General features: G+C 31.0%; 1 protein-coding gene across 3 annotated transcripts; it reads left to right on the top strand.

Annotated features, from left to right (window-relative positions):
• Positions 1-1,290: 1,290 nt before the first annotated feature.
• LOC139528076 (uncharacterized) lies at positions 1,291-25,929 on the top strand. 3 transcript variants are annotated; one of them, XM_071323887.1, is made up of 2 exons: positions 1,291-1,677; positions 21,623-25,929. In XM_071323887.1, the coding sequence occupies exon 2, from the start codon at positions 21,635-21,637 to the stop codon at positions 23,573-23,575; it is 1,941 nt and encodes a 646-aa protein (XP_071179988.1). In that variant the 5' UTR covers positions 1,291-1,677; positions 21,623-21,634; the 3' UTR covers positions 23,576-25,929. The 3 variants fall into 3 exon arrangements, with proteins under 3 accessions (XP_071179988.1, XP_071179987.1, XP_071179986.1); XM_071323886.1 differs by lacking the exon at positions 1,291-1,677 and adding an exon at positions 2,678-2,962; XM_071323885.1 differs by lacking the exon at positions 1,291-1,677 and adding an exon at positions 2,678-3,011.
• Positions 25,930-27,338: the final 1,409 nt, after the last annotated feature.

Raw genomic sequence — 27,338 nt, 5'->3', positions numbered from 1 at the left:
GCTTTACCTTTTCAATTATCAGTTCTTGGTGTTCGATATTTTCAAATGTAATATGAGAAAATTCTAGTGTAGAGACAATTGTGTTCAGTGTTGAAACTAACATTTGTAATCCTCCTTACTAACTCGTATGTTTGGTTTAATTGATGCTGTATATTTCACTGTCTGATTTGTATTACAAGTCTCGAGTTATATATGGTATTTGCCAAAGTCATATAATCAAGATAACTTTAACAACAAATGCACAAATTCAATGTGTGCAGAACTATTCATAATACTATTAGTGATATTTATATGCTTATATCGAAAACATTAAATGCTATCTCCTTGGCTCGTTGTTTTTGACTGCAAAAAAGCTCGATATAGCGACAGGAGAATCTTACATCTGTGACTCTTTTCATAGTAAAAAATTAAAATTGAAATTGAAACTGATAAGTGTATGCCTTTTTGTGAAAAGAGCCGCTGTTTTTATGTCTTTCTATCTTACTTCCAATTACCATAACTCGTCATTGAATTTCCAAGTTCTCTTAGCTTAATCTTTCATTATCATACTTATTTATGATAGATACATTTACAAAAACTGTTTGCATAAAACTACGGTACTAATCTTAACATTTTCAAGAAAGGTCAATATATATATATATAGGAAGATATGGTATGAGTGCCAATGAGACAACTCTCCATGAAAGTCACAATTTCTAAAAGTAAACCATTATAGGTCAAGGTACGGTCTTCAACACGTATCATAGTCTCACACCAAACCTCAAGCTATAAAAGGCCCCCCAAAAATACTAGTGTAAAACCCTTGAAATGGGCATAACAACAGTCTAATCTATATAAAAAAAAAACAATGTGTAGTTTCGAATAAATAACGGAAAAAAATGTATGCGTTTCACAAAATACATACTTTTTTTGGGGATAAATTATACATTGTAGTTGGAACTTAATATTTCCTTAAAAGATCTTAAAACCACCATGATAAGTTTTTTGCATTCCAAAGTAAATCCGCATATAAAAAATGAGTTATAGAAAATAATTATTCCCCAAAATGGTATAAAAAAGGCATAATATTAAGAAACCATATTTCAATTATCTTATCATAAAATAATCCTTGATTGGTTAGGTGGTCGGGATTGACAGGACTGATAATGCAATGATCGACTATGATGTAGTGATCATTAAATATTGACAGAAGAAAACTATTTGAAAGCCTTTCATTTACAGTTTCCATTTAAAATAATCAATATTAATGTCCATCTATAAAAGATCAACACTTTTGAGAAATAAATGCTATTTACCTACTCCAATTAAAATCTAATCGACCATTACGGAACACAAGCAGACGACAATTACCGAAAATCAGAAGACAATAGGCACGTGCTTCTTTCAAATAACATTGTTATAAATTGGACATTGATTAGTTAATTTGATTATTTCTAAGTCTATAGAGACATACCATTAGCAAGTTTGGCTATTCAAACAAATAAATTGGGAAAGAAAATATGGTGCCTGTAAACTTTATGCATAATTTACGAAACCAACTGTTGTCAAACTTGTTCGGATTTTCTCACCTCCGAGAGAAAAGATTGACAGAGGACCTTAAAACAGATCAACAAAAGTGACATGTTTTGTGAAATATTGCTGTGAGTTCTAGAACTAAGAGTTTAGTAGCTCCCAAAGGTAAGAAACTTGATCTATGTTAAATTTGATAGAATATTAGCGATTATTGGGAAACGTGTTTTATTTTGTAAACCATTATTTTGATGTGGATATAGAAATCTATGGCTAATGTTCTGCTTGTAAATATAATATTTATAACAAAACAATGCAAACAGATTTTAAAAGTTCTGGTTAAACAGAAAAATCTGGCCCAATTTTGACATGGAAAATGAACGCTTCGTAATGTATTGGATGCCCTTCAATCAAAGTAATTGAAACGCTGGTAGATTTTGGTTGTTCTTTTAAACCCCTTTTATTTTTTTGGCTTTTCAAATTTTTATCTTTGGATTACTGTAACATTTAAACTCGTGTTGTGCGCTCGAAAATCGTATTATACATTTTAAAGACTTTTAATGGTACACTAGTAAGTGCATTTTCTTCTTATCCAATGTTCTTCTTTGTTTACACTGTGTTTATTTTTAAAATTGTATATGTGTCCTTGTAAAAACAAATTCAAAAGTTTATCAGTATCTCAAATAAGTCAATACTACATAAAATCATATTTTCATTGGACTTTTAATGAATGATTATAGTTGAATTATAGATTCATAACTAATTTAACATATAATACAATTCCATTTAAAATAGTTTAAAATTTTACTAAACGAGTTTTAAATAACAGCATTGAATTTTTTATCTTCGATTTTGGTACACCCTGATGAGACGTAATAATGACTTTCATATATATCATTAATATTGCAAATAACAATGTAACTTCATTAATAATGTATTGTAATAGCGTTAATATTGAATGTATATACATGCATATTATTGCATCCATATATCTTTTATCTCAATAGTCACAATAGGCAACATGAGAAAACGGTGATGAAATTCAACCCTCTGATGGAAAATAACTAATAAATTCCCCTATAGACTCGTGAAAATTGGTGTATATATTAATATTTTACTGAATAAGGGATTAGACATCAACAGCGAGAAAAAGATTAGCTTAGATGATTGGCAGCTGAAATCTACATTGAAATTAGCATCAATAATAATATTTTTCTATTGAATCAAGCTATAACATGTGACTGAGTCGTATTGTTAAATGGTTCTAATAACTTCGTTTGAGTATTGGGAAAATGTGGTTAATGTTCCTAAGGAGAAATAAAATAGAAAACGTCAACATGTGTTTGCACGGCGTTTAACAGGTCTAACGGACAGGGATGCTAGTTATCTGGTTGAGAGATGTGGTGTCATGTTTAATATGGACTTACGACTAACAAATTCTGTATTTCTATAAGTGAGTTTTGAAATTCTAATACAGAGTGCATTGGTATATAGTGTCACAGGTATGCAACATGATTTTATTTATTTTCTAAACTTTTTTGAAAACTTCCGTTATTTCTTTTATTTTGTATGTTTTTGTCTTTTGTTTGTTTAACAGTTGTATACAACAAAGTGGGAATTTGTCACCTTTGGGATTTTTTAAACAAGTGAGGTGACATTTTCTTATAGCAGTAATCTTTTTTAATCCAATATTAGATTACACTTCTTTTGTTATCAATTTACTTCAACTGTCCAGTATTCAACAGAAAGATTCCCCTTAGTGTATAACACTAGCTGGCAGATAAAATCATTTTTAGATTTTTGGAAATTATACAAATAAGCCATCCATGTATTATGAATTGATTTTATTATTTTATGTTTTCTCCTTTTGCATAAAAAAAAATATCTATGGAAATTATAATTCAGAAGACCACAAAATCAGGGTCAATATAAGACAACGACTAACTAGTTTCTTTCCCTTTCTCTAAAAGCTACCCAAATAACTTATCGCTATATATACAATGCCTCCAACATGAAATATATTTGAAGGACTTGAATGCTTTAAGAGAGAGAGAGATAGCATACCATTTGAACTTTTGTGCCTTGGTACTGCGACAAAGTTTGACAAAATACGTATTGAGTTGAGACCTGTATACTAAATCATGAAGCCAAAATGAAATTGAAACTTGATGTTAAATTAAATAAACGTTACATGCAATGCATTATTTTTGACATGATTCAATTCATTTACTATCAATTCAATGGAAAATCATCAAAATTGGTTTATTATTTCTACTATGTAGTTATTTGTGTTTTCCCCAAAATCTTGGTTGTCAAGAATGTACCAGGAGTCTGAACATGTTTGTCCGTCGGGATTATAACCTTCCGCGTATTTCTACTACCCAGAATATTATTCAATATGTCATTCCGGAATTCTTTTTGATTAACGTAGTCATGTTTCCTTGATTTGATGTCTGTAAAATCTACTGATTGATTATTTGAGTGCTAATACTGTATATGTCACCATACATGCATGGACTTTGCTTTGGAGGGACCATTTTCAAAATGATCCAATTAAACTGAGTTGAATGGATATATGACTGCTTAAGGTCCAGTGGCAAATATCTGCATATTCAGGACACGAACATGACAATGTGATATGAACCCTAATTTGTACTAGACGGGAACACCGAGTGTGATTTTAACAAGGTAAAAGTCCGCGGGAAGATATGTCACCCTACCTGGGCATATTTTTTTGATTCCGAGTCGACCATAATGCACTTACTCATAAAGGCCACATGCTCAGCGGAGAAGCCACAAATACGAATGTTGTTGTCTTTGGTCTGAACCTTTCGGGATTCGAACCCACGACCTACATTAATCGAAGCACGCTTCCACGAGCTTACCGACGTAGTTTGCTAAACTGAAAGAAATTGCTATATTTATAAATATATGAATGATAATATGTATATAAAATATACAAAACTCTGATTTGAATTTCTAATACACGCCAACGCAGGACTTAAAAATAGCTAGACTATCCTTAAAGATAATGGTAATGAGAGGAGAAGGTAATATGTTCATGATATAAAATACATCTTTAATTGGTACCAGATCCATAATAAAGTATTAAAATTTCAAATATGTCTTTTATTTAACGAAGTATTTTAATGTCAAATCATAACGCAAGGTCTTGTATAATCTGCAGAATATTCTTATTACAAATTCAAGTCATCAAATACATTTTTATTCATGTTTTTATATGAATATATATCAGATAAGGAAAAAAAACGCAGTGAGAGGAGAGAAAGAAAATGTTCAACAAATCAAATTCGAGATATTCAGTAAATAGGTAAATGTAGATTGTTTGGTGTATAAAGTGATGAAAATTTCTTTTTTTGTTTGTTTTGAGAAACGGATAAGTCTGAAAGAGGTTTATATAACTATTAAAACTTTCTTACAATGTTTAACAGTCTATCTAAATTAAATTCATATAATAGATATAGGAAGATGTGGTATCAGTGCCAATGAGACAACTCTCTATCCAAATAACAATTCCTACTGATTGAATACTGGTGTTTAACACCACATCAACACACGAGACAATATTAAATAAAGATGAAATTTACATTAAATTAAGCAAGAAATAACATTTTACTCGACGCTTTTAGTCTCCTTCCTGTTTTCAACTTAATAACAAGCAGCACACGATCATTTTAGCAAGTGACGTATGACGTGATACACAGGTATTTTCAACCATTTAAATTATCGTAAATTTATAACAATTTTGTTCTTGTCAATTGATTCTTTTTTTACCATTTTGCACGAAAATATCGACGAAATTTTATTGAAAAAGACAGAATCATGTGGCGTTTTATATCTATTTGAATACTAGTATATATCAATGTTTTACAGTGCTTGAAGAAAACTTAGAATGTGTTTAAAAATGTTAACTTTTCTCCTCTTTGTTTCTTTTTGCCGTACAATTTGATTTGATTTATTACAAGTGGCTCCAAAGCATGCTTTTATAAGCAATATATTATTATTAGATATATACAAGGTATTGAATAGTAAAGTGTGTTAATTGTAAACAAATTAAGGGAGACTCATGCTGCAATATGTAAGTGATTTTTTTTGGGGGGGGGGGGGGCTGTATTTACATTTTGGTAAACCACTGACCTAAATTGAAAAAAAGGGTACAAGAGGGCGGGGACGTTCGGTTACTAAAAAAAAACTAATCAAGCACCATAAAAGTAAGGAAACTAGGTAGTGGATGTCTTGATATATGCATGATATCTTTTTTTCATTTGAAGTGTATCGATGATGAAATCTCTTCAATAGTTTCTGTTCAAGTTAATCATAACTTGAATGGTTTTACATTACTAATTTTTGGGGCCCTTTATATGGTTTTCTCGTTTGAATGGTTTTACATTGCTAATTTTTGGGGCCCTTTATAGCTTGCTGTTCAGTGTGAGCCAATGCTCCTTGTTGAAGGCCGTACCTTGACCTATAATGATTTACTTTTATAAATTGTTATTTGGATGGAGAGTTGTCTCATTGGCACTCATACCACATCTTCCTATATCTATATAAAGCAACTCCAATACGAGACGATTTAGAGCTTGGCATATCTTATCGACAACTGTCATATGTTAAAGAAATAATGCATGTTAATATTAACTAGATGTGTGTTTGTTTATAAATGTCGTGATATTGCTGTCTCAGATTGAGGTATCTACGCATTTTATTTTTCTTTCTTTCCGAGAACAACAAATTACCACTTTTAAATTTAAGTGTATTTACAAAATGTTGTTTGTGAAAATAAAAAAACGAATTGAATTAGTCACGTACTTCTGTCCTTAAGTTAATTAAAACAGGAGATTGACATAAAATCAGATTTAATTCTTTTCAAAGTTGCATATAAAATCCAAAGTTCAAAGGCTTAATGCCAATAAATCCACAAATTCTATTTTTAATACCCAAGAGTATACAATCTTAATGATATATTTATATTTATACATTAAGTTCGGAATAAGTGATGTACCATTCCTCACTCTTTTAGCATTACCCTGAATAGAACTTTTGTTCCATGCTCATAAAAACTAACTTAATCGATATTTGTAAAGATATACTTAACTTAATCCATTCCATCTATATACCTAATCTAATAAAGTCTAATTAACCAAATGTAAAAATATGATCTATATGCAGTCCTATAAAATACTGCACCGTACAAAAAGCTAAGAGGATTTATTAATAATAAAATGGTCTGTTGGTTGAACAATTATTAGTAAAATGTTACATATATTTGAAACTGATATCAATTTTCTTCGGTAACTGATAACTAATTGACAAATATCGGTACTGTTATCTCGTATTGCACGAACGATCACATATTTTCACGATTCTCTCGTGTTTCAGTTTATTTTATAGGATTGTTTACTTTTTGTGAAAAGTTATGTTTGCTTAGTTTTAAATTCGTTTTGCTATTTATAATTCTATTTTTTCCATGTTTTTTATCATTTAGTTTTTTTTTTGTTTTTTTTGTTCTAAATCTTTTGATGATTGTCTCGTGTTGCAGTAAATATTACATGATTGTTTGTTTGATTATCAACAGTAATGTTTCCTTAATTTCCTATAATGTTTGTTCTTTATCATTAATGTTTTCAGTATTCTTATTCTGTCTTTGTTTTTATTTATTTTTTTAAATCATTGGCTGCAGAAAGTACTTTTAAGTTGGTTCGGGCTTAGGAGCAAAAGTTTGTCTTTGTCAAGCATTAACACTTTGAGATGCGGAAAACTCATAAGTGTCTTTACTAATGGTGAATTATATTACTCTAATTGTTACGTTAGTTAAATAAAATTAAGAATTGAATAAGTCTTAGCATTGAAATGAGGGACCTGTCAAAGAGACACTAACCCAACCAAAGATCAGACAACAGCCGAAGTGGGGTTCGTGTTGTTTATTCTTTAGTTTTCTATGTTGTGTCATGTGTACTATTGTTTTTCTGTTTGTCTTTTTCATTTTTAGCCATAGCGTTGTCAGTTTGTTTTCGATTTATGAGTTTGACTGTCCCCTTGGTATCTTTCGTCCCTCTTTTAAAGTACACTCTTGAATATGTATAAAACTGATTTTTTGGTTAACCTGGACCAATAACCCGACGAAGCTCTTGCCTGTCATCCGTCGTTGTCGTCGTACTTTTATTTAAAATATCTCTGAAACTACTGGACAAATTTCAACCAAACTGTTTCTCATTTCTCGTTATTTATATAGATTAGACCGTTGGTTTTCCTGTTTGAATGGTTTTACACTAGTCATTTTGAGGGTCCTTTATAGCTTGCTGTTCGATGTGAACCAAAGCTCCGTGTTGAAAGCAGAACTTTGACCTATAATGGTTTGCGTTACTAAATTGTGACTTGGATGGATAGTTTTCTCATTGGCCACATCTTCTTATATCTATGAATAAATCCTATGGTATCTAGTATAATTTAAAAGTTTGTGGAATTTTATTGTGTCTGCCAATCACAAGGACGAAGACAACCACCATCGTGGTTAGAAATAGAAGATAAGGCTAAATCCACAAATTGTGAATATTTTGAAAACATTTATACATTTGTGTATAGAAGCAATGAACATCTGACGGGACAAAAGTACAATAATGTAGTCTAAGAGATTTACTTCTTAATTTCCCGATTATTATCAAACTACTCCTTAAAGGCAAATATCTAGTTTAACACATGTTTGTGTAGATGTGGCCTTTTATTTTAAAAGCTGTAGTATAAATAGATTAAAGCTATAAATAATAAACATAATCAGTAACAAGGATGTACAAATTCGGAACGTGACCGAAATTGTGAATCGACTGCTTATATGGGAGTTTTTGTCCTTGAATAAATTAGATTTTTTTTCTTTCTTTAGACAGATAGAGAGAAACTTAAACAACAATGATAAGATCTTCAAATGTCATTCCACAACATAGGACTTACAAGACTTGCCTCAAATGACACTTTATATAACCAATTTGAGGTTGTTTTTAAATATCATCTTAAAAACTAGTCTAAGAATAGATAGATAAGACTGATCAGCAGCGGGCCTATGGTACTTTCTACAAACAAATAAAAGATGACATAAACCATCATTTGGTTCTTTGTTGGAATCCTTGCTCTTACACGTAAATAAAGATATTTAAAGATTTGTTTCTTGAAAAATAAAAAAATATCAGTTGAAATGATCACAAGAAAATATTTAAATGAAAAAATATTTGCAGCGACAAAAGAATATTTGTAATAATTTAACCATTACAAGAAGAGTTTTATCGAAGACAAGATATAGCTAAGCCATCCTATTAAGTAGAAGTATTACATGCATGTCACGTCTCGGCTAATCTCAGCAACAAAAATACAATTACGAGTATATAAAGGTTTTATAGTTTTCTTGTTATACCACTAATCCGTATATCTCTTTGCTTTGTTCATATTTCTGTTTAGTGATGAGAATATTTATAGTACATCTAGTTTGGCTTAAATCTACTGACTATATACAGAAGTAATCATTGTATGCCATTACCAATTTTCTTTTAGGTTTTTATTGAGATATTTAATATAATTAGACCTACTTGGGGAAGACTTTGTGGTACCGTAGGTACTGTTACATGGTGATACGACAATATTTTCCCATTTGTGCACTAATTATGGCGTTTGAATATTGCAATATGGTATTGTAAACTTTTGACAAATACTCCTTGTAAGCATGATATGATTGTCTTATTCCAACGAATGTTCTTTTTATCCATTTCAATGAAAAAAGGTCTTCAGAAGTCGCGTTATATTTGGACATGGTATGTTCCATATGGTGTGGTATATTTGCTAACAAATACCCTGTTACAAATGTACATGGAATCCCTCAATGACAAACACGTCAGCAGAGAAAAGAAAATATCAGTATAAAGAATATTTGTGAAAATTACCATTTCTCTCATCCAATTGCAATACAGCATTTACATAAGGTGGAATTAAATGGAGAGAAAAACATTTAAGATTTTAAATGATTTTATTTACTTTTGTCGAACTTGTACTGCAGTGCTTGAGTATGTTATAGTCGATAAGATGTATTGGTAATCCTATACTCAGATAACACTGACTATAAACATACACTAGGGACATGTGCATGTACAATAACACCTCTTATACCTCCGATAAAAGCAAATTTAACCTGATCTTCAGTGCTAATCTCTAAAAGACGTTTTAAAACATAAAAAAATATTTCCACTATTCATAAATAGAGTGATTATTGGAATCAAACACCAAGAAGACAGCTACCTAACAACACATTGAAACAACTAAAAAAAAACATTTTGATAGCGCTTAACGATTGACAAAAATAGCAAGCTGTATCCCCTGGGCCGCGGTTGCACCGGTTGAGACTGAACGTCTGCACAAGAAACTGTCCAAGCTCTGTCATCAAACCAAATTATGGTAATTTTGTCATTTCAAAATAAGCTAATTGTCAACAAATGAAATAATTATTACCGAGTAGCTCATAGCATGATTTTGTTACTGAAGAGTTCGTCGATAATTTTTCATATTTGTCGTTTCCTCTGTGTTCTTGAGTTCTTCCTGCTCTCACAGACAAATATCCATTAAAAGACTAATATCCTATGAAGCTTTCAATAGCAATTGATTACTTTGCCATTTGTCCTTTTGACATGAATCCCACAAACATCTAATAACAATTACTATAGCTTAATTAATATCCAGGCGGAAATTAATCTTTGTATATGGTTTGTTATCACGGAAGATATATATGCATGTAAATCATAGTAATATTGTTTGTGTTTATAAGACTGGCTCGTTTGTTTTGTGAACTGTGGTACAGGTAGAAAATTTGATTTTATATTTTTATAAAATTTAAAACCAAAGATACATGTAAGACGGAGGATAAAAAAAGTGGGGGAAGCTTTTGGTGGTGACTAGGAAGAATCGTTCAGTCCACGTCAAATTTCATTTTCAGTGTTAGTTATTCGATTTAATGAATAAAAAATATAATGAAGATACCGAACTTAAATACAAATTAAAATTCATAAAAAGTCACTAAATCAAACGCTACCAATCAACGGAACATGAGAAAACCAACTGCCATACACACGAGTCTTTACCTCGGAATGGCAACATAGATTAAGGGACAGATAACCCGTTTTTACTGACTACTAGCAACGCCAATAAGATTGATAAAATAAATTTGTAGACTATTAAAATAGCAAATAAAAGGAGGTAGGAAATGTAAATTCATGTTGGTTTTGTATAAGGTGTTGTAATATTCTTGGTCACGAGAGGAAATTAAATTTCAGGAAAAGTTGTCTTATCATTGGCAATCATACAATATCTTATCAATTTTTATAATGCACATTAAAATTTTGTTATAAGGTAATGTAAATCATCATGCAATAAAGTACAAGCAAAACTTTTTTTAAACTATATGTTTCTGGGTTTTTTTTGGTTTTTTTACTGAATAGCTTGCATCCAGTCTTATTCGGAATTTCTATTGTCATTTGCGCTTGATTGAATGTTTCTTCTCTAAATTAGCAACGTTAAACGATGGAGATCCTTCTTCTAATGTCTGGAAATACTGACTGACTAGATCATCTTTGTAAAAGCTTTGAGTGATTGTAGAGTTTTTGCCGTTTAAATGTAAGACTAAATCAGGCAGTTTGTGTTCTTTTTTGAGTTCTTTCCTATTTGTTATCCTTGAACGGTTATATCTTACCATACATTATGAGATTGCTCAATGTTGAAGGCCTTAGAGAGATAAGCAATTGTACATCTCTTTGTTCTTTTGTCTTTAGTGGTCAATGTTCTCACTGATGGAGTGAGACTACACCCTCTGTATTGTTAACAATCAATTCTGAAGACAGAAAATAGCAATTAAAAAGCAGTCGCAGTAGGAATTTGAAGCTGTTATTTCTGTACCTGTGAAACCCCCGCTATATAATATAAATTGTGACAAAACGTACTAATAATCGAACGAAGTTCTGCTAGCTCTCTGCTAGGAATAAAGGGATTGCACTCGCTGCGTTGTTAATAGTTTATAAAGCATAAATGCATTTAATAATTTATAAAGACCATTGGATATTAAAACGTATAATCGTGTACTTTATCAATGATATTTATCGATATTTCGCTTTTACATAAACAAACAATAATGTCTGGTGTCTGTTGTCCTGTTTACCAACGGGGGATAAGTTAGCGAACTATGACGACTGGATTATTCAGTAAAAATAAACAGAACTAGAAAAGAGTAAGATTGATGTTCGAGTTCCTTATCCAAAAATGTTTCAAAAAAATAGATATGATCCCTCTTTATTCAGAAGTTATATGACTTAATATAAATGCAGTTTTACAGTACAATATTTCTACCGCATAAACAATCTGGTTATACAAAGAAAACCTATTTGTTGCCTTGGATTGCATGTAGATGGAAACAGACCCATCAGTGTAATTTGAAACGCAAGCACTAAATTATCGGAAGGAAGTCACCCTCTTGCGTATCTGCTCAGGTATAAAGTTATTTGAACATAAGAACAATCTCCTCCGAATGTTTTATATATATATAAAATCAGTATCATTCAATAAATTGCAGATCAAGATCAACAACCTACATATAGAATTTCGATTTCCATAAAACTACTAGTAGCACTCCACGAATTAAAGTACCTACGCCTATATTTGTTATTTTTAGGCTGGATTTTTAGTATTAGTATTGGTTTCTGGAAATGCACATTTGAACAACATATCGTCGCTGGGCTTCTAAAATGTTGTAAATTACAAATTTTTCAAGAAAAAATATCACACCAACAGGCTTTGAAAATTTTGGCAAAATGCATGCTTCCAAAATGTCGTATGTGAACTTGAACATTTTTGTAAATAGCAGTGAAATTAAAACTTTGACATTTCTGGATTATCCAAGAACTTAAATTATTTTCACAGAAATAAAGAAATGTACAATTATTTTTTTCCCAAAGCCATTCTACAACCATTTTCAAGTTTTCATACAACATTTTGGAAGCAAACTTTACAAACAACTGACATTGGCAATTTTTTACTATGTCTTATTTCACACATTTTGATTGGTTTAACTGTATGCTATTTTATAATACCAAAGAATTCCTCCCGCCCAGACCAATGGTGTCAAAAAGTATTTTTAGCCAAAAAAGTCATATACGACATTTTAGAAGCCCAGCGACGATATAATTTTGTATATACTTACCCAGGTTTGGTCGGGTTCATGTTGCTCAGCCTTTTATTTTATAGGAAGAGAAATTAGTGTTGTGTGGACCTGTTTGTCCGTTCGTCGTCGTACGAATTTGCCTTGGTGTTTTTAGGTTCCTTTTGGCTTATTAACTTTGAATGTTCCGTTGACATATACTGTTTTTTGTACTTTATTTTTAAAAGTTTGATCTTTTGTTTAATGTAGCTGTCGATTTTTTAACAGCTAAATTACTTTAATTATAATTTATTAATTTTTAGGTTGAGCTCCTGATGATTTGTCAGCAGTTTACACACGTTTTTCTTTATTTTGGGGGGGATAAGGGATTGACGGTGTTTTATTTTGGGGGTATAAGGGATTGACGGGGTTGGTCATTGTCTTAGGAATTGTCTCCGTTTTGGAAAATCATTTCGAAATTCATTGATACTCCTTTATCAAGATTTTATTGTTTTACATTTTGCCGTGATGCCAAGTCCTTTCATAATTCACAATACGAAATTAATTTTGTTCAATATTGAAGGTCATACGGTGACCTTTAATTGTTGTTTAAATTCTCGTCTTTGATCTCTGGGTAAAAAGTCGGTAAAATGAAACACTTAAAAATTCTATAATGTATATTGCATTAATAATGCGTACACACCTGTGTTTACAAAGCTCAAATATAATGTTGATGCTCTATAAAAGTCTTTATTTGTTAATTAACTTAATTTTATTAATTCCATACCGTTCAAATAAAAACATATGTATCTGTCTCATTTTTCAGTGTTTATTCAATTGATGTTAGAAAAAATATATTTCAATAGAATTTTCACAACAAACGTATTTCTCACTACTGGTATCATCGACCCATATAACCTGAGATAGATATTAAATTACAGATATTTTACTCAGTTAGCAAATTAATTAATTTATGTTACTATTTATTACTATTGACAAGGCAAACATTGAAAATTGCATGATAAATACTGCTATATATGAGAATACAATTAAATTATACATGCTATGATAATTTTACACAATAGTCTCTTTAGCAGCAATATTATACACAATGTGTTGTTTGATAAACCATACAATGTAATGTGGACAAAGCAGACATCTTTTATATCTGTGCGACATATTGAATTCAGTTTTCTGATTTTTGTTTATTTCTAGCGTTCCTTATACATAAAACCTAAAGTATTAACTTGTATACCAAATGGGGCAATATGCGCAATTGTTTCTCCATAGGCGGTAATTGTAACGTTTTTTTTTCTGTAGCTCAGCCTGTATCGTAAACTTGAATATGTTATGATGGCTCGTTTCGAAGCTGAGACATTTTCACATACTTGTTTAAATTTTCGAGGTACGAATAGTGATTCATTTTCCCGTAAATTTGCATACCCAGAATATCCTTTCGTGATGCAGCTCTCCATGGTAAAAAAAAAACATTTTCCCCATAACAAGTTCTTTGAAAATTTAATAATTTGAATTCATGTATAATAACTCCATTGTTTTTACATATTTATTCTATGGTCCTTTACTTTCCAAATCAACACAAATGGTAACGCTCAGTCACTTGTAAAAAATAAAAACATGTCTAATATCTCTATAAAGAGGTTTTTTGTTTACAATCATTTTTTGTATTCCTCAATTAAAGGTGCGTCAGGGATAATGACCAAAATGTCCTAGTTTTTAATTGCAACTCTCCAGAGTAGATGCATAATATGGAAAGGGGCAATGAATCCAAACTACCTACTTTTTTTTCTATTGGGATGTGTGAATAGCAAATTGTCAAAATAATAATGATTATCGTCTTTTAAATATTAAGCAGATTATAACTAAATGTTTACTCATTTATTTATTCATGAGAAAAAACTTACAAATTGGATTACACTATGCTTTTGTATGTGCACCGTCTCTGAGGCAATTTGAGTGTTTTCGTCAGCATTCATTTTTCAACACTTTTAGCTATAATTTATTAGTATGTTTGACAATTGTTAAAATACACTTGTTGCTACATACATATCTATATCTCCATGTATTTCAACATCTTTGGATTTACTAACGGGATGACTCAAAAATTTCCTGATAAACGGCAAATCCCAACTGAATGCGTATCTAAATTTGCGATGAACTTTCCATTTCTGGAGAGAAATATTGAACGCATCGAAACTGTTGCATTTTACTTGATAAATGATAAGTATCATTAGATATATCGTAATGGGATAAATTGTGTTTGCAAGCTGTATTTAAGAATTTTAGCAAGGTCTCTTAAGATATAATTTGAACACTAAGTTTTTAGTCTCTCCGGATTTATTGTGCACTTGTTGCATTAATTGTTTTTTGAAAATCGTGATTTTCACTTTGGATTTTTATTATCATTTAATAGTTTTAACAGCATAATCATATATACTCGTCAAATCTTGATTGTAACAAAACTCATCCATATATAGTATATTTCTTGTTACACTCCACTGTTTACCCAGGGAAATAAACAGCTGATTGAACGTATTACCATATACAATTTTTGAATAATTGTCCTGCAATAATACTTCTAGTTTATTGTTCTTTTTATTGTCATTTTATTGTCATTTTATTGTCATTGACGTATTAACATATTTTATTTGCACAATATCGCAAAAATTAAAAGACACAAGTTAGTCCATCTAGATCGTCTTCTACATAAAATTGAGAATGGAAATGGGGAATGTGTCAAAGAGACAACAACCCGACCAAATAAAAAACAACAGCAGAGGGTCACCAACAGGTCTTCAATGTAGCGAGAAATTCCCGCACCCGGAGGCGTCCTTCAGCTGGCCCCTAAACAAATATATACTAGTCCAGTGATAATGAACGCCATGTATGATACAATATTTTAATCAATAAAATTTCATAGCATGCAAATTCATTATTACATAATTCAAATCAAACTCATGATATTTAAGAGACATACAAGTGAAAGATAAGAAGAAAAAGAAAAGAGCAAAACATATAAATTTGTCTTTGTTTTATTTTGAATGAGAAGGGAATTTCCATAACCTTCTTGGACTGAGCCAACATTTATTTTATCGAAAATTATTTGCCGAGTTTTATCAATTAGATGTAATCAAATCACTGAATTATTGTTATCTCTATATTCAATTTTAAATGTACCTATTAAATATCTTTTATAGACCTTTGGTTACATGTGAGTCTTCACAATTGTCTGTTTTGTACCTGAAATCAATTATACCTTCAATTTACACTTGCACAATTAACTAATAGGCGTTTAAAGTGGTAACTGCATATTAATTGATTTTATTTTTTTTATTTGGATCAATAATTATTATATCGTTTTGGAATAACTGATGATATATCTCTTTTGAAAGCGATCGGAGTCCATGCTAAATATGATCCTGCACTAACGATTCGAACTGATAAGGACTGTTCGATTGATTTATACCTTTTGATAGCAACTACCATGGGATATTAACAGTTTTATTTTCACAACGAAAGTTTACATTACAATAAATCGTATCTATGTTCTATATGCATGTCTGAATCAATCATTCAGTTCGAAACTTTAACTAGCAACAGCCGTTGGACGGGAGTTCGGGTTTCTTTGTCTGCCTTTTAGTGTGACCTTAAAATGACCACTATCCTCCCCATTTGTCATGAAATTGATATAGTAATTGATATAGTACATTTACACTCCGTCACGCAGTCCTGAAATATTCATGTCCTTAAATTCATCATATGTGTGAAATTTATGCTTTCGAAAGCAAATAATGGTTAAGAAATTGCACTTAAAATCGATTTAAACACAGAGTAAATAATTAATGCTTTGAAGTGCATTTCATGATATAATAACTTATCAGAAATGGTCGTTTTTCGTTGTCATTTTTGCCATGGTATTGTCAGTTAGCTTGAATATCCTTTTGGTATCCTTTGAATATGTTTTCAAGAGCATTTATATAGTGATTTGGAGAATAATTAATTGTATGTGCTTTTTTTAGAACACTTACTTTGATATATGAAAAAAATGTATATTAAATATATTGTGTATAATTATGTCAAGTTTTCCTTTTGAACAATTTGTTTTCATAATATTGGTTTGGTTTGAATGTAGTTTCCTGTGTTTCAGTGTTTAATTTCGTTTAAATTATTGCAAAATGAAGAGCTGTTCAAAAAAGTTCTAAACGTTTGACTGTCTGCCAATCTGATATACGTGCATAATTATGATCAGTTTACGATTAAATGAAACATTTCATTGATATTTAATTGGAAGATTCTTTGATAATTTAAAATTTGAGCTTTTGTTGTAGTTTTATTTTTTTTAGCATTTGAATGTGTCTTTTGAAGTAGCAATTAGCAAAACAATATCCCATTTGTCACCGATACTAATCCATAGGTGAAATAGAACACGAGCCATTACTGAATTTAATTTCATTGTTATCAATGTAAATCTATTATTACAGGTGTAACTATCATACAGTATTTGATTGGTTGCACTAGGTTAGATAAACGATATTATTATACTTCGCGATAAAATACCATATTTTGATTGGCTAATACGATGGAAATTACTAAACTCGATATTATTGATTTTCGAGATCAAAAATCAAAACTGTTCTAAGTGCTTTTATGTTGAAAGTCAATTGCATTGTATGAAATCTATGCTGTTTTCCATATTTCACTTTTAATTTCAGTTCATGATAGAAAATTGCTCAGAAAATTGATATTTCATAATTCAAAAGATGCTTTTTGAATTTCAAATAACATTGTGACATTGCATAGATTTTCAGTATTACTATACAAGAACTGATCGTTTGTTTTAAAGTACAAATTCAACTATTAGTTTTAGCTGGCTTATCGACTATTATAAAGCTAACTTAGTTATATAAAATATGAAGATGTGGTATGAATACAAACGAGACAACGCTCAACTAGATTCAAGATCACGGGGATTAAGGCAAAAACGTGTTACCTTACAGCCTGCAACAATGAGCAACATCATTAGCTGTGAAAGGCCCCAATATGACAAAAATAAGTCTAGTACAAGGTTAAAAAATCAATTAAGCAACTGGTATTAAGCTTACTAAGCTTATCACTGGTACTAAGGTTTTTGGTACCTATATGTATTCATATACTATAGCTTGCCACTGCCAATTAGTATTCGGTCACCATTGCCATACTATGTATTATTTATATGTCGTTTTTGGATGTCATTTTCAGTACCCTAGTTTGCATTGGATTTTTTTTAAAGAGTGAAGTATTGTTGTCATCTTAGCTAGGTTCTTGTTCGTGTACATATTAGTATCTTTTGGTTACTTTTACTAGCTGCCAATATCAGGAATTAGCTTAAGATACTAAAATTACCAATCAGATTTAACCTTGCTTTCTTAATAATGAGATGTTTTATTCGTCAACTTTGCTTCTTAACTGAGCAGGTTTTTTTCCTGACCAGATGACCTATTGTAATCACTTTGCGTCCGTCGTCAATATTTTTTCATTTTTTGGAAAGTTTTCTTTGAAATCTTCTGTTAAAACTGCTCAAAGTATTGCAACCATCGTTTTACGGCTTCGTCTTAAGGATGTCTTTTACATGTATATTAATAGTTTGTAATTTTCGTCAAGATTGATTAATCAACATTGGACCTTGATTGAACATAATAGAACAAAGGTATCAAACTGCTTTTTGGTGCTAATAATTCGAAATGTATAGCTATGAAGAAATACTCACAGTGTAAAGATGGGTTTCGAGAGTTCTTGTTGGTTTATTTGTTCGTCTTGAGTTGCTGGCATTCGGCAATCCTCGGTAGAATCCGCTACTCTCCTTCTATCATGAGGGTACGGAATCGGCCGAGTTGAGACGAATGGAGTTGCTGGATATTGATGAAGGTTTTTTCTCCGTATTTCTTGATTTTTTTTTGCTTGATTTATTAGGTGTTTGTTTGTTTGCATTTTTTTGCCCCTCCCTTTTCTTTTATTTATTTGATAGATTCTGTTCATTAGATATTTGATAATTCAGAATATATCTCACGCACCTTATACTTGTAATTAGTCTGCCATTATTTTGATCATGAACCTTTGAAAGAGTCAATTAAAGTTTTGTGTGGGATATAAGTATACAAAACGACTACATATACAGTATGTATTTCTATTAGTGCAAAGCGTACTTTCTGTACTGAAATTCCAAGAAAGCAATCTTATCTATTCCATCATCGTTCTACCTGAAATGCTATTTTAGTAAAACATACATGCTTTTTTTATGAATTAGCTAAAGAAAATAATATCCTTGACGTTTCAATATCATTATACTACAATTTGAACGGTTTAGTTTCGTAAACACCATCGTGTTGAAGGACATTTGTATAAAGACTGAAGAACGGTGTATTTATTATTATGTCGATTCCATGCCAAGTCGCAGTATCCACTCCTAGCTTTACATTGACATAAATGTTAATTTCAAATTTCATTAATAATTCTTTTCATTTGGAGATCGTTGAAATCGTTGCAGTAATTTGTAAGAATGAGCCGATTCTCGACTAAGAACTAAATGGAAAGGATGAAATTGGACCCAACATGCAAATAACTCATCTATATAAATTTTTAATACTTCTTGTGCGATTTTGTACTTAATTTTCATACAGGTTTCTCATTTGTTTTAACTGAAGAAATTATTTTATAGACAAGTAAGTGTGAAACATTTATTTCTTAATCAGTAAAGTAGAAATGTTTAAAACACGAAGTAGGTTTTAAAATGTGAAAAATATGCAAATTATTGAATAAATTTAGCAAGTCTCGTAAGCAAAGCCTTATTTTCGTATGCAGTGCGTACTAAGGTATTCGAAACAACTATGATTACCGCATTATATTATCAACTCTAAAAAGGGTTGTGAATGAATACGATTGAACACGGACTTAACTAACAAGTACAAATGTAATAGTAAATTCAATGTTAACAGATACTTTATGTTTTGGCTTCCTACACGTACTCTAGTACTGCATTCAATTATATTTTCAAATACAAACATTTCAATTCTTTTTGCTGTAGATAGAAAAACTGATAACACTTGTAAAATATCAAGTTATCATTTCTTGTGACTATAAAACTTTTTTCAATAATTGTATTTCTTTGGAAACCTGATTTTGAACGTTTCTTTGAAGGTCAGTTAGATTCTATGTTTACTTTTATTTTTAAACATATTTCCTCTCATTATTTGAGATTCTGTGACACTTAACATGTAAATGTCATATACAAATCAATTTTAGTTTTTTGCATTGGATATGTTCTTTTGTGAAGTCCAAATTTGAAGGGAACGTCCGATAAAACTTATTGAACCGACAATTTCAATTTTATCAACATTGCTTTGATAAATCTGATTTGTTGCTACATGTATATATATCTGATGTCGTCATGCACTCGACTCCAATCTAAATTGACTTCAATTGTCAGTTTTCCTATCGAAGAACACTGGTTTTCTCTGGGCACCCATAAAAACTGACCGCCACTAAATAACCCCAAAGTGGCGTTAAAACACCAACAACCAATCACTCAATATAGCTGATGTAGTAACTCTAACAATACGGTTGCATATTTCAACAATTCGTCAAAACTTTCACTTACTTAAAACACAACTGAGGAGCAATTTTTTGAGAAGGTTTACTTTCAATTACAGGTATTTCAGACAGCATTAAAGATACATGTAAAATTAATAAAAAAAAAGTAAAAAAAATCTTCAAATCACAGAATAGGGACGACAAGGCCGACGAATGTGTCAAAGAGACAATCCGACCAAAGAGCAGATTATAGCCGAAATTAACCAAACCAGCGAGAAAATCCCGCTATCTTTTAGCTTAGGAACTATATATATTGAATAAATAGGGTCATGGCTGTTCATTGGGTCTGGTATTTAGGATTAATATCAACTCTCTTTTTGTTGTTTGAAACAAGACTAGACTTTTTTTTTTTAATTTACTGTATTATCATTCTGAATAAATTTACTTTGGGCATTGCACATGACCGTATAAGAGTCTTAGTTGATAAAAGACGGATATTCCTAATTGAATACTTCTAACAATTAATGGAAATAATGCTAGTATGCAAAAATCTTACAGAAACTTTTGATACTTTGAATTAATTAAGAAGACTAAGAAACATTTCTCACGCCGAGAACATCTATGCATGTATTAAGTAAAGTATATGTATAATATACCTAAAGAAATGATATTTGAAAGGATCGCTTTACTAATCAAAATTGTATATTATTATTGTGATAGCCGTCCTACGTTTGAACTAATCAGGCGGCAGACGACCACACAAACCCCGATAGCCATTTTATGTTGACACAAGTTGCTTTTTATTACCAATTTCCAATAAATGTCAGATTGAATAAGTTTTAATTCAGCTTTTATTAATTTAGCAACAAGTTTTGAAGTGCAATTATTTGCTAGTAGAATAATTATTTGATTTGTTGTAATTCTAAACATATAAAATAATTTTCCATGATATGTTTTTCATAACTTTAACTAATTGTCACCTTTACTGTGTTTTTTTTTTAAATATGTGAAAAACATCAAACTGCAAAATCGCAGGGTTGAAGTGTTACATTATTCATAGAAAAAAACATATTCATACAATATTATCACAACAGGGGACGTCAAACTTTGGAGTACGAGGTAACACTTTTAAACTAATTACGGACATACATGTACTAGTGTTAAAATTAGAAGAAACATACATTTGCAAAGTGAAAAAATATAACAAATGATAAGAAACAACCGAACCATTAAGAAAAGTCAAATGGAATGATTTTTTTACCCAAAATTTTTTGCAAAAATTGCAAATATAACTCCAACAAATGTATAAAATATTTCTTTCATTGCTTTAATTTTTATTTATATTTTCAGTTGACATTGTTTATGAAAGACAAAATGAATTCCAGATGTAGCATGCGGTTGGCTGTACTACATATACTTATGGTGATATCTGTTACGAATGGATGCACGTTTCCGAAGTTTGTTACGAGGAGAAGTATGTGGATAGCGACATATGATAACGAGGCTTCATTGAGGTCGAAAATAACCAAGGATACAATAGAATCATCGTATTGTACAAATAATGGTCTTGTATGTGCTGAGTCCATCCGCAAATGTAATGAAACACGAGAACATGACAAATTTATAGTGGAACATACCGAAAAAACGCAACTTCTTGCCGAAACTGAATATTTGTGTATTCAGTTTTTGAGACAATCCGATGACGTCATACAAATTAAAACATCAACAAAAATGTCAGTAAAAAGTCCATCAATGTGCGATAATTTGAATCTAGATCATTGGCCAATGACGTCACCAAGTTTTCAAACGGCTCCTCCAATAAAATGCCCATTTTCAGGAGGTTTCAATATGCAAATTCGTAAAAGTGGAAAGCAACTCTGTGCAAACAAAATTCCGAGGGCAAGAATGGAAAGTGAATGTGGATCAGGAACAGGAATAATGTTTGACTTTAAACATGAGGAATGTATTCATAATAACTTGAAAATGAACCTAATTCAGCACGTTGATTGTATGGCCGAATGGACGACTGGTAATGAAAAATTCGTTATTCTTAGACCCGATTCTGATGACTTTCAGCCATATTGTTTACGAATAACGTCGCATTCGTATGACGTAATTACTGCATATCTATTTATGGATTTTGTTTGTGACCCTGGGAATTCTTTTGGAATTCCATCGAAAACTGTCAACTATTTGTCAATAACATTTAAAAAACACATCATCAATTCACTTTGTGAAGATGAATTCCAAGAATGTGCAGAGAGCAAATTTTGTGAATCTGACATGGAAGCTCATTGTAAGAAATCATGTTATCATTGTCGACCAGAAGCTAATATATGCGCAATACCGGAACACATAAAAGGGTATTGGGGAATACTACAAACAAATATTTCAAATTTTGTCAATGTGTCAACATATGAATTCTACCAGAAGGACATGGGCAAAATGCAATGTCTTAAATCAAACTACACAGACAAAAACCATATTATTTTACTTCAAATGTTTGAAAATGGTTGTTATCCAAAGTTTTCTTGCATGGAGGTTTTTCAATCATCGCCATCAATACGACAGATTCGATTTGGCAAGCGTATTACCTGGCCAGTTTTCCCTCTTAGTAATGTTGGAAAATTAGCATGCGCGGACAGTCAGTTTTTAACTAATATTGTAGTTGGTAAGAGTAAAGAAAGTGTTGAAATTCAGAATACTACCTTAATTGATCCTAGAATTCACACTGGCGTAGATTGTGGCTTGTCGGAAGAATTCGGAAATGATGTTTATTCTTTGTACTTTCAAGAAGGTGCAAAATGTGATGGCTGCGTTACTTTTGATGCTAAGCATGACAAAACCGTTTTCACTATAAGCACAATTGACTGTTCAACAGCAGAAAAAGAAATAATTTATTTATGTCTAGCATCATTCAAATTAAACACAAACTCAACAACAGCCATAATAACGAAACGAAAATCAGACGTTTCCGAATTTCTGTGCTGGGTGTTTACTAGAAGTGGTGCTATTCGGAAACTTCTTGTGTTGAATGTTTCTGACTGTAACGAATTATCTATTAGACTCGTTTTCGAGGGAGATTTAAAGCCAAAAGCTAGCTTTGACATAATTGATAGTCCTCCGAAGACTTGCCCGAAACGTGAATCGATAAGCATTTACAAAACTGTAAGTAAAAGCCAGCGGAATGCTGGAGAAGATGTGAAATATTTCGTTTCCGATACCATTCGTAATGGTGCTCCTTCATACAGGCAAAACTTAGTTAACGTTATCATTATGCTTATATGCGTAGCTAACATGTAGCTTTCGGTATTAACTAATTGCTATAATTTAGTGTTAATCGTCAAATCATACTTATTTCAGTGAATTCCTGGCCAAAATATTTTTGCAGAGGGTAATTCATACGTTATCATCTGAAATGTCGATTCTCAATTTTTATCAGAGTGTAATAAAACAAGGAATAGACTGGAATCATTATTAATTAGTATAAAGTTTGAAATAGACTAAAAGACATTTTATTAATTCCTTGATCATTATGTGACAGTAAACATATTTGTGACTTTAGCTTAACTCGAAGAGCCAATCGAGCTATTACAAATGACATCACTAAGTTATTTAGTAAAATTCTTCATCAATATTAAAAAAAAAACAAAACACAAAAACACTTGGAACTAATTTTGAAAAACACTATGACAAGAACATATATTTGATCAATTGCAACGAATTGCAAGCGTACATTGTAATGGACAAATGTATAGCCCCGTATCAAATTATGGCAGATCATTGAATTTGAAATCTCGAACATCGCTGCCACCATGCAGTGTTCTTTAAAAAAAGATATTAACTTCTGAAATTCTCAAATATTCATTTAAATATCCACTGCAACCTAATTATATATATATATATATATTTAAATATTTAAAATAGGTTTTCTTTTTTTTTAAATTACGATGAAAAACAAAATAGAAAATTGGCAGGACATGTTGTTTCAAAATTTTTAATAAATCAATGAGGTAATTTTGAAAAAATATGAATCAAAAAGTGAACACGAGGAAAAATGGAGACCTCTTGTTATAATTAATATTAAGATAGAATTAACAATGTTCTAGACGAACATCAGTATACGTAATCATTTGATATTGTAGTATTATAATATAGGTGTTACCAAGTGAAGCTAAATATGTTTTTTAATCTAGTGACTTCCCTTCGTAGGCCATCTTGATTGTTAAAAAAACTACATGTACATACGCATACATGTATGTATGTGTGTGTGTGTGCGTGGTTATTTGTACTGTGTGTGTGCGTGGGTATTTGTACTGTGTGTGTGTGTGTATTTGTACTGTTTGTGTGTATATGTACTGTTTATGTGCATACTTGTACCGTGTGTGCACATGTGTGTGTGGGGGCGGGGGGTATTTGTACTGTTGCAGTAAAAGCCTAAGTGTATTATATTTCAAAAGTGCTATGCACATTCAGTTTGTTAAAAATCATCTTATTTAATAAGTCTATGTATGTTCATGTTTGATTATAATCGTTATGTGAAATTGTTAGATTAATTTTAAAACCCTTGTGTGCGAGACCACTTTGTTGTTTACTGATCATATCTTTTATGTTGTATATTTTGCGCACTATTAAAATAACGTAAGCGGCTAACTCGCACGTATGTCGGTATGTTCTGGATCACAGTTAATTTAAAATATCCTTAATGTACATGTAGTAAACCAGTATTTGTACCAAGACATACAAATACATTTGTTTCTTTACCAGTTTACGATACAAAATAGAGTTTCCTGTGAAACTAAAGATAGTTCATTTTGGGGTTCTCTTCTCTACACGTTTGTAAGCCAAATGTCGATTCTATTTTATAAATTATTAAAACAGCAGACTATAGGGAAGTTAACTCTAAACGTTAAGGACGAATTGTAGTGTATATAAAACTGCTGGAAAAGTATAAATTTGATAAGGGACTTTCCGTTTTGAATTTCCTCGGAGTTCAGCATTTTTGTGATTTTACTTTTTATATTTGTACATTTTACGAAACAAAATAGAGCTCGGTGACACAAATTGTGCAAGTTGTTCCTTAAGCTAGTACAAACACATTTTATATTTCCGCAACTCATTAATGGTCCACATAGTGTTCCTATGCCTAACATTTGTGGTGTTACAACACAAAACAATTAAAATGTAAATTACAGTTTGAAAGGGCGTTACTCATCAGATCTTCATGTATATCTTATGTATAAAGATATGGTTGAGGATCGAATTTGCATTTCGTTTTAGACGACCTACTTTTCATGAAATGGTTGTCTCTTGACTTGGGGAACGTGACCAATGTGCCTGTTCGACCTTTTTTAGTAGTTCATGCGTTCGATATTTTTTTATTTGTTCTTTTTTTACCGTACATGTATTATGATGCGTAACTGATAACATTCAATACTTTTTAAAACAGATGCGCGAAATAACTGAGTCATTCTGCAGGCAGAACAATTCATGTCATTCAGACACCCTTAATTTTTCAGCATTACCATGACATCTCTAATATTTGTTCATTGTGTCCTTTCGTTTCCTTTATATAAACAAAACAATTTGTACTTATATGGACATGTAAAATGTTGTTAAATAAATCACTTGTACAGCTGAAATAAAAATTAAAAACTATTATAGCTTGTTTTTATTTTATTGTCAAATTACTGATAAAAGATATGAGGGGTATAATACGTGAATGAGACAAACCCGAAACGACACCAATAAGACAATACACAGACTTTTAGTTTTTAAGTTCATATACATGTATAGTGCATTACATTTGAACCATCACATTTTATTAGATTCATATTTTCATATTTTAGATAGGCATAACACAAGAAAGTTATGTCGGGAAACATCATATTACCCACACAACTTTTATTGTTTAATTTTAATAATTGTTTGTGTAAGTAAACATAAAAACAAATGCATTATCCTACTGTGATCGATTATTATGGAATGTGATAAATTATTATAGAATAGTTCTGTCGTTCTAAATGATTTAAGGAGTTGCAAGCCTTATAATGGTTTGCAATTATAAAACTCTGATCAAAATAAAACTCAGGTTTTACCATCACCTCTATACGCTTTGGAATCAATTTAATAGTAAACATTAACATACAAAAATAACTTAATTTGATCAGGAAGAAAGACTGAAAATAACTACAATTGTCTAAAAGAAGCGAGTGACGAATTGATAATAATAGTTATTATACACAGGTTGTTGGGCTCGATAATGTATATTGTAAATAACAATCCAAAATAAGAAATCATTTGTGTATTTAGATTATCCTCATGTTTTGCGTCTTGATATTGACAAACATAAAAAATCTACAAAATACCCGCTTTCTTATTTTGGTGTTTTGCGTGTTCTGTCTTTAAAAATGACTTGAGTACACTTAAGGATGTACTTAGGTGAGGTTTTTGAATTCGTGTCAAATGTTCGGACTCCTTGGTGTTTTCCAACAACACAAGGTAAAATATTTTGCCCCATAACACCCATTTATTTTTTCATATAATACTAAATAGCCCATGAAAGGTCATTTGCCAAAATTTTAGAAGATTCTTAATTTTCGTTCTTTTGTTTTGAGAACCAAATGATACCAATGCAAATATAAGGTAAAAGTCCGAATCAGCCTTTTCCCGCCATATTTTAAATCTCAAATATCTCGAAAAGGAGATCCATGACCTATCAATATGTTTAGCTTATTTTTATCCTTAACGAATGTTCTACCGGCTTATAGTATCAATTTCAAATTCTTGATTTATATTAATTGTCACCTAACCTCACCTAAGTACATGCACATGTAACTTAAAAAGGGGCGAAAGATACACGAGTGACATTCTGCCTCATAGATAAAAAATTTAGTATATTTTTATGTATAACATCTTTGTTTTTCGTTCATTTTTTGTACAAAAATTAGGCAATTAGTTTGTTCGTTTGAATTGTTTTACATTTTCAATTCGGGGCCTTTTATAGATGACTATGCAGTATTGGCTTTGATCATTGTTGAAGGCCGTACGGTGACCTATAGTTGTT

Source organism: Mytilus edulis, chromosome 6 (assembly GCF_963676685.1).
Source record: "Mytilus edulis chromosome 6, xbMytEdul2.2, whole genome shotgun sequence".
Classification (NCBI taxonomy): Eukaryota; Metazoa; Mollusca; class Bivalvia; order Mytilida; family Mytilidae; genus Mytilus; species Mytilus edulis.
This window is presented reverse-complemented; position numbering and strand designations above follow the sequence as displayed.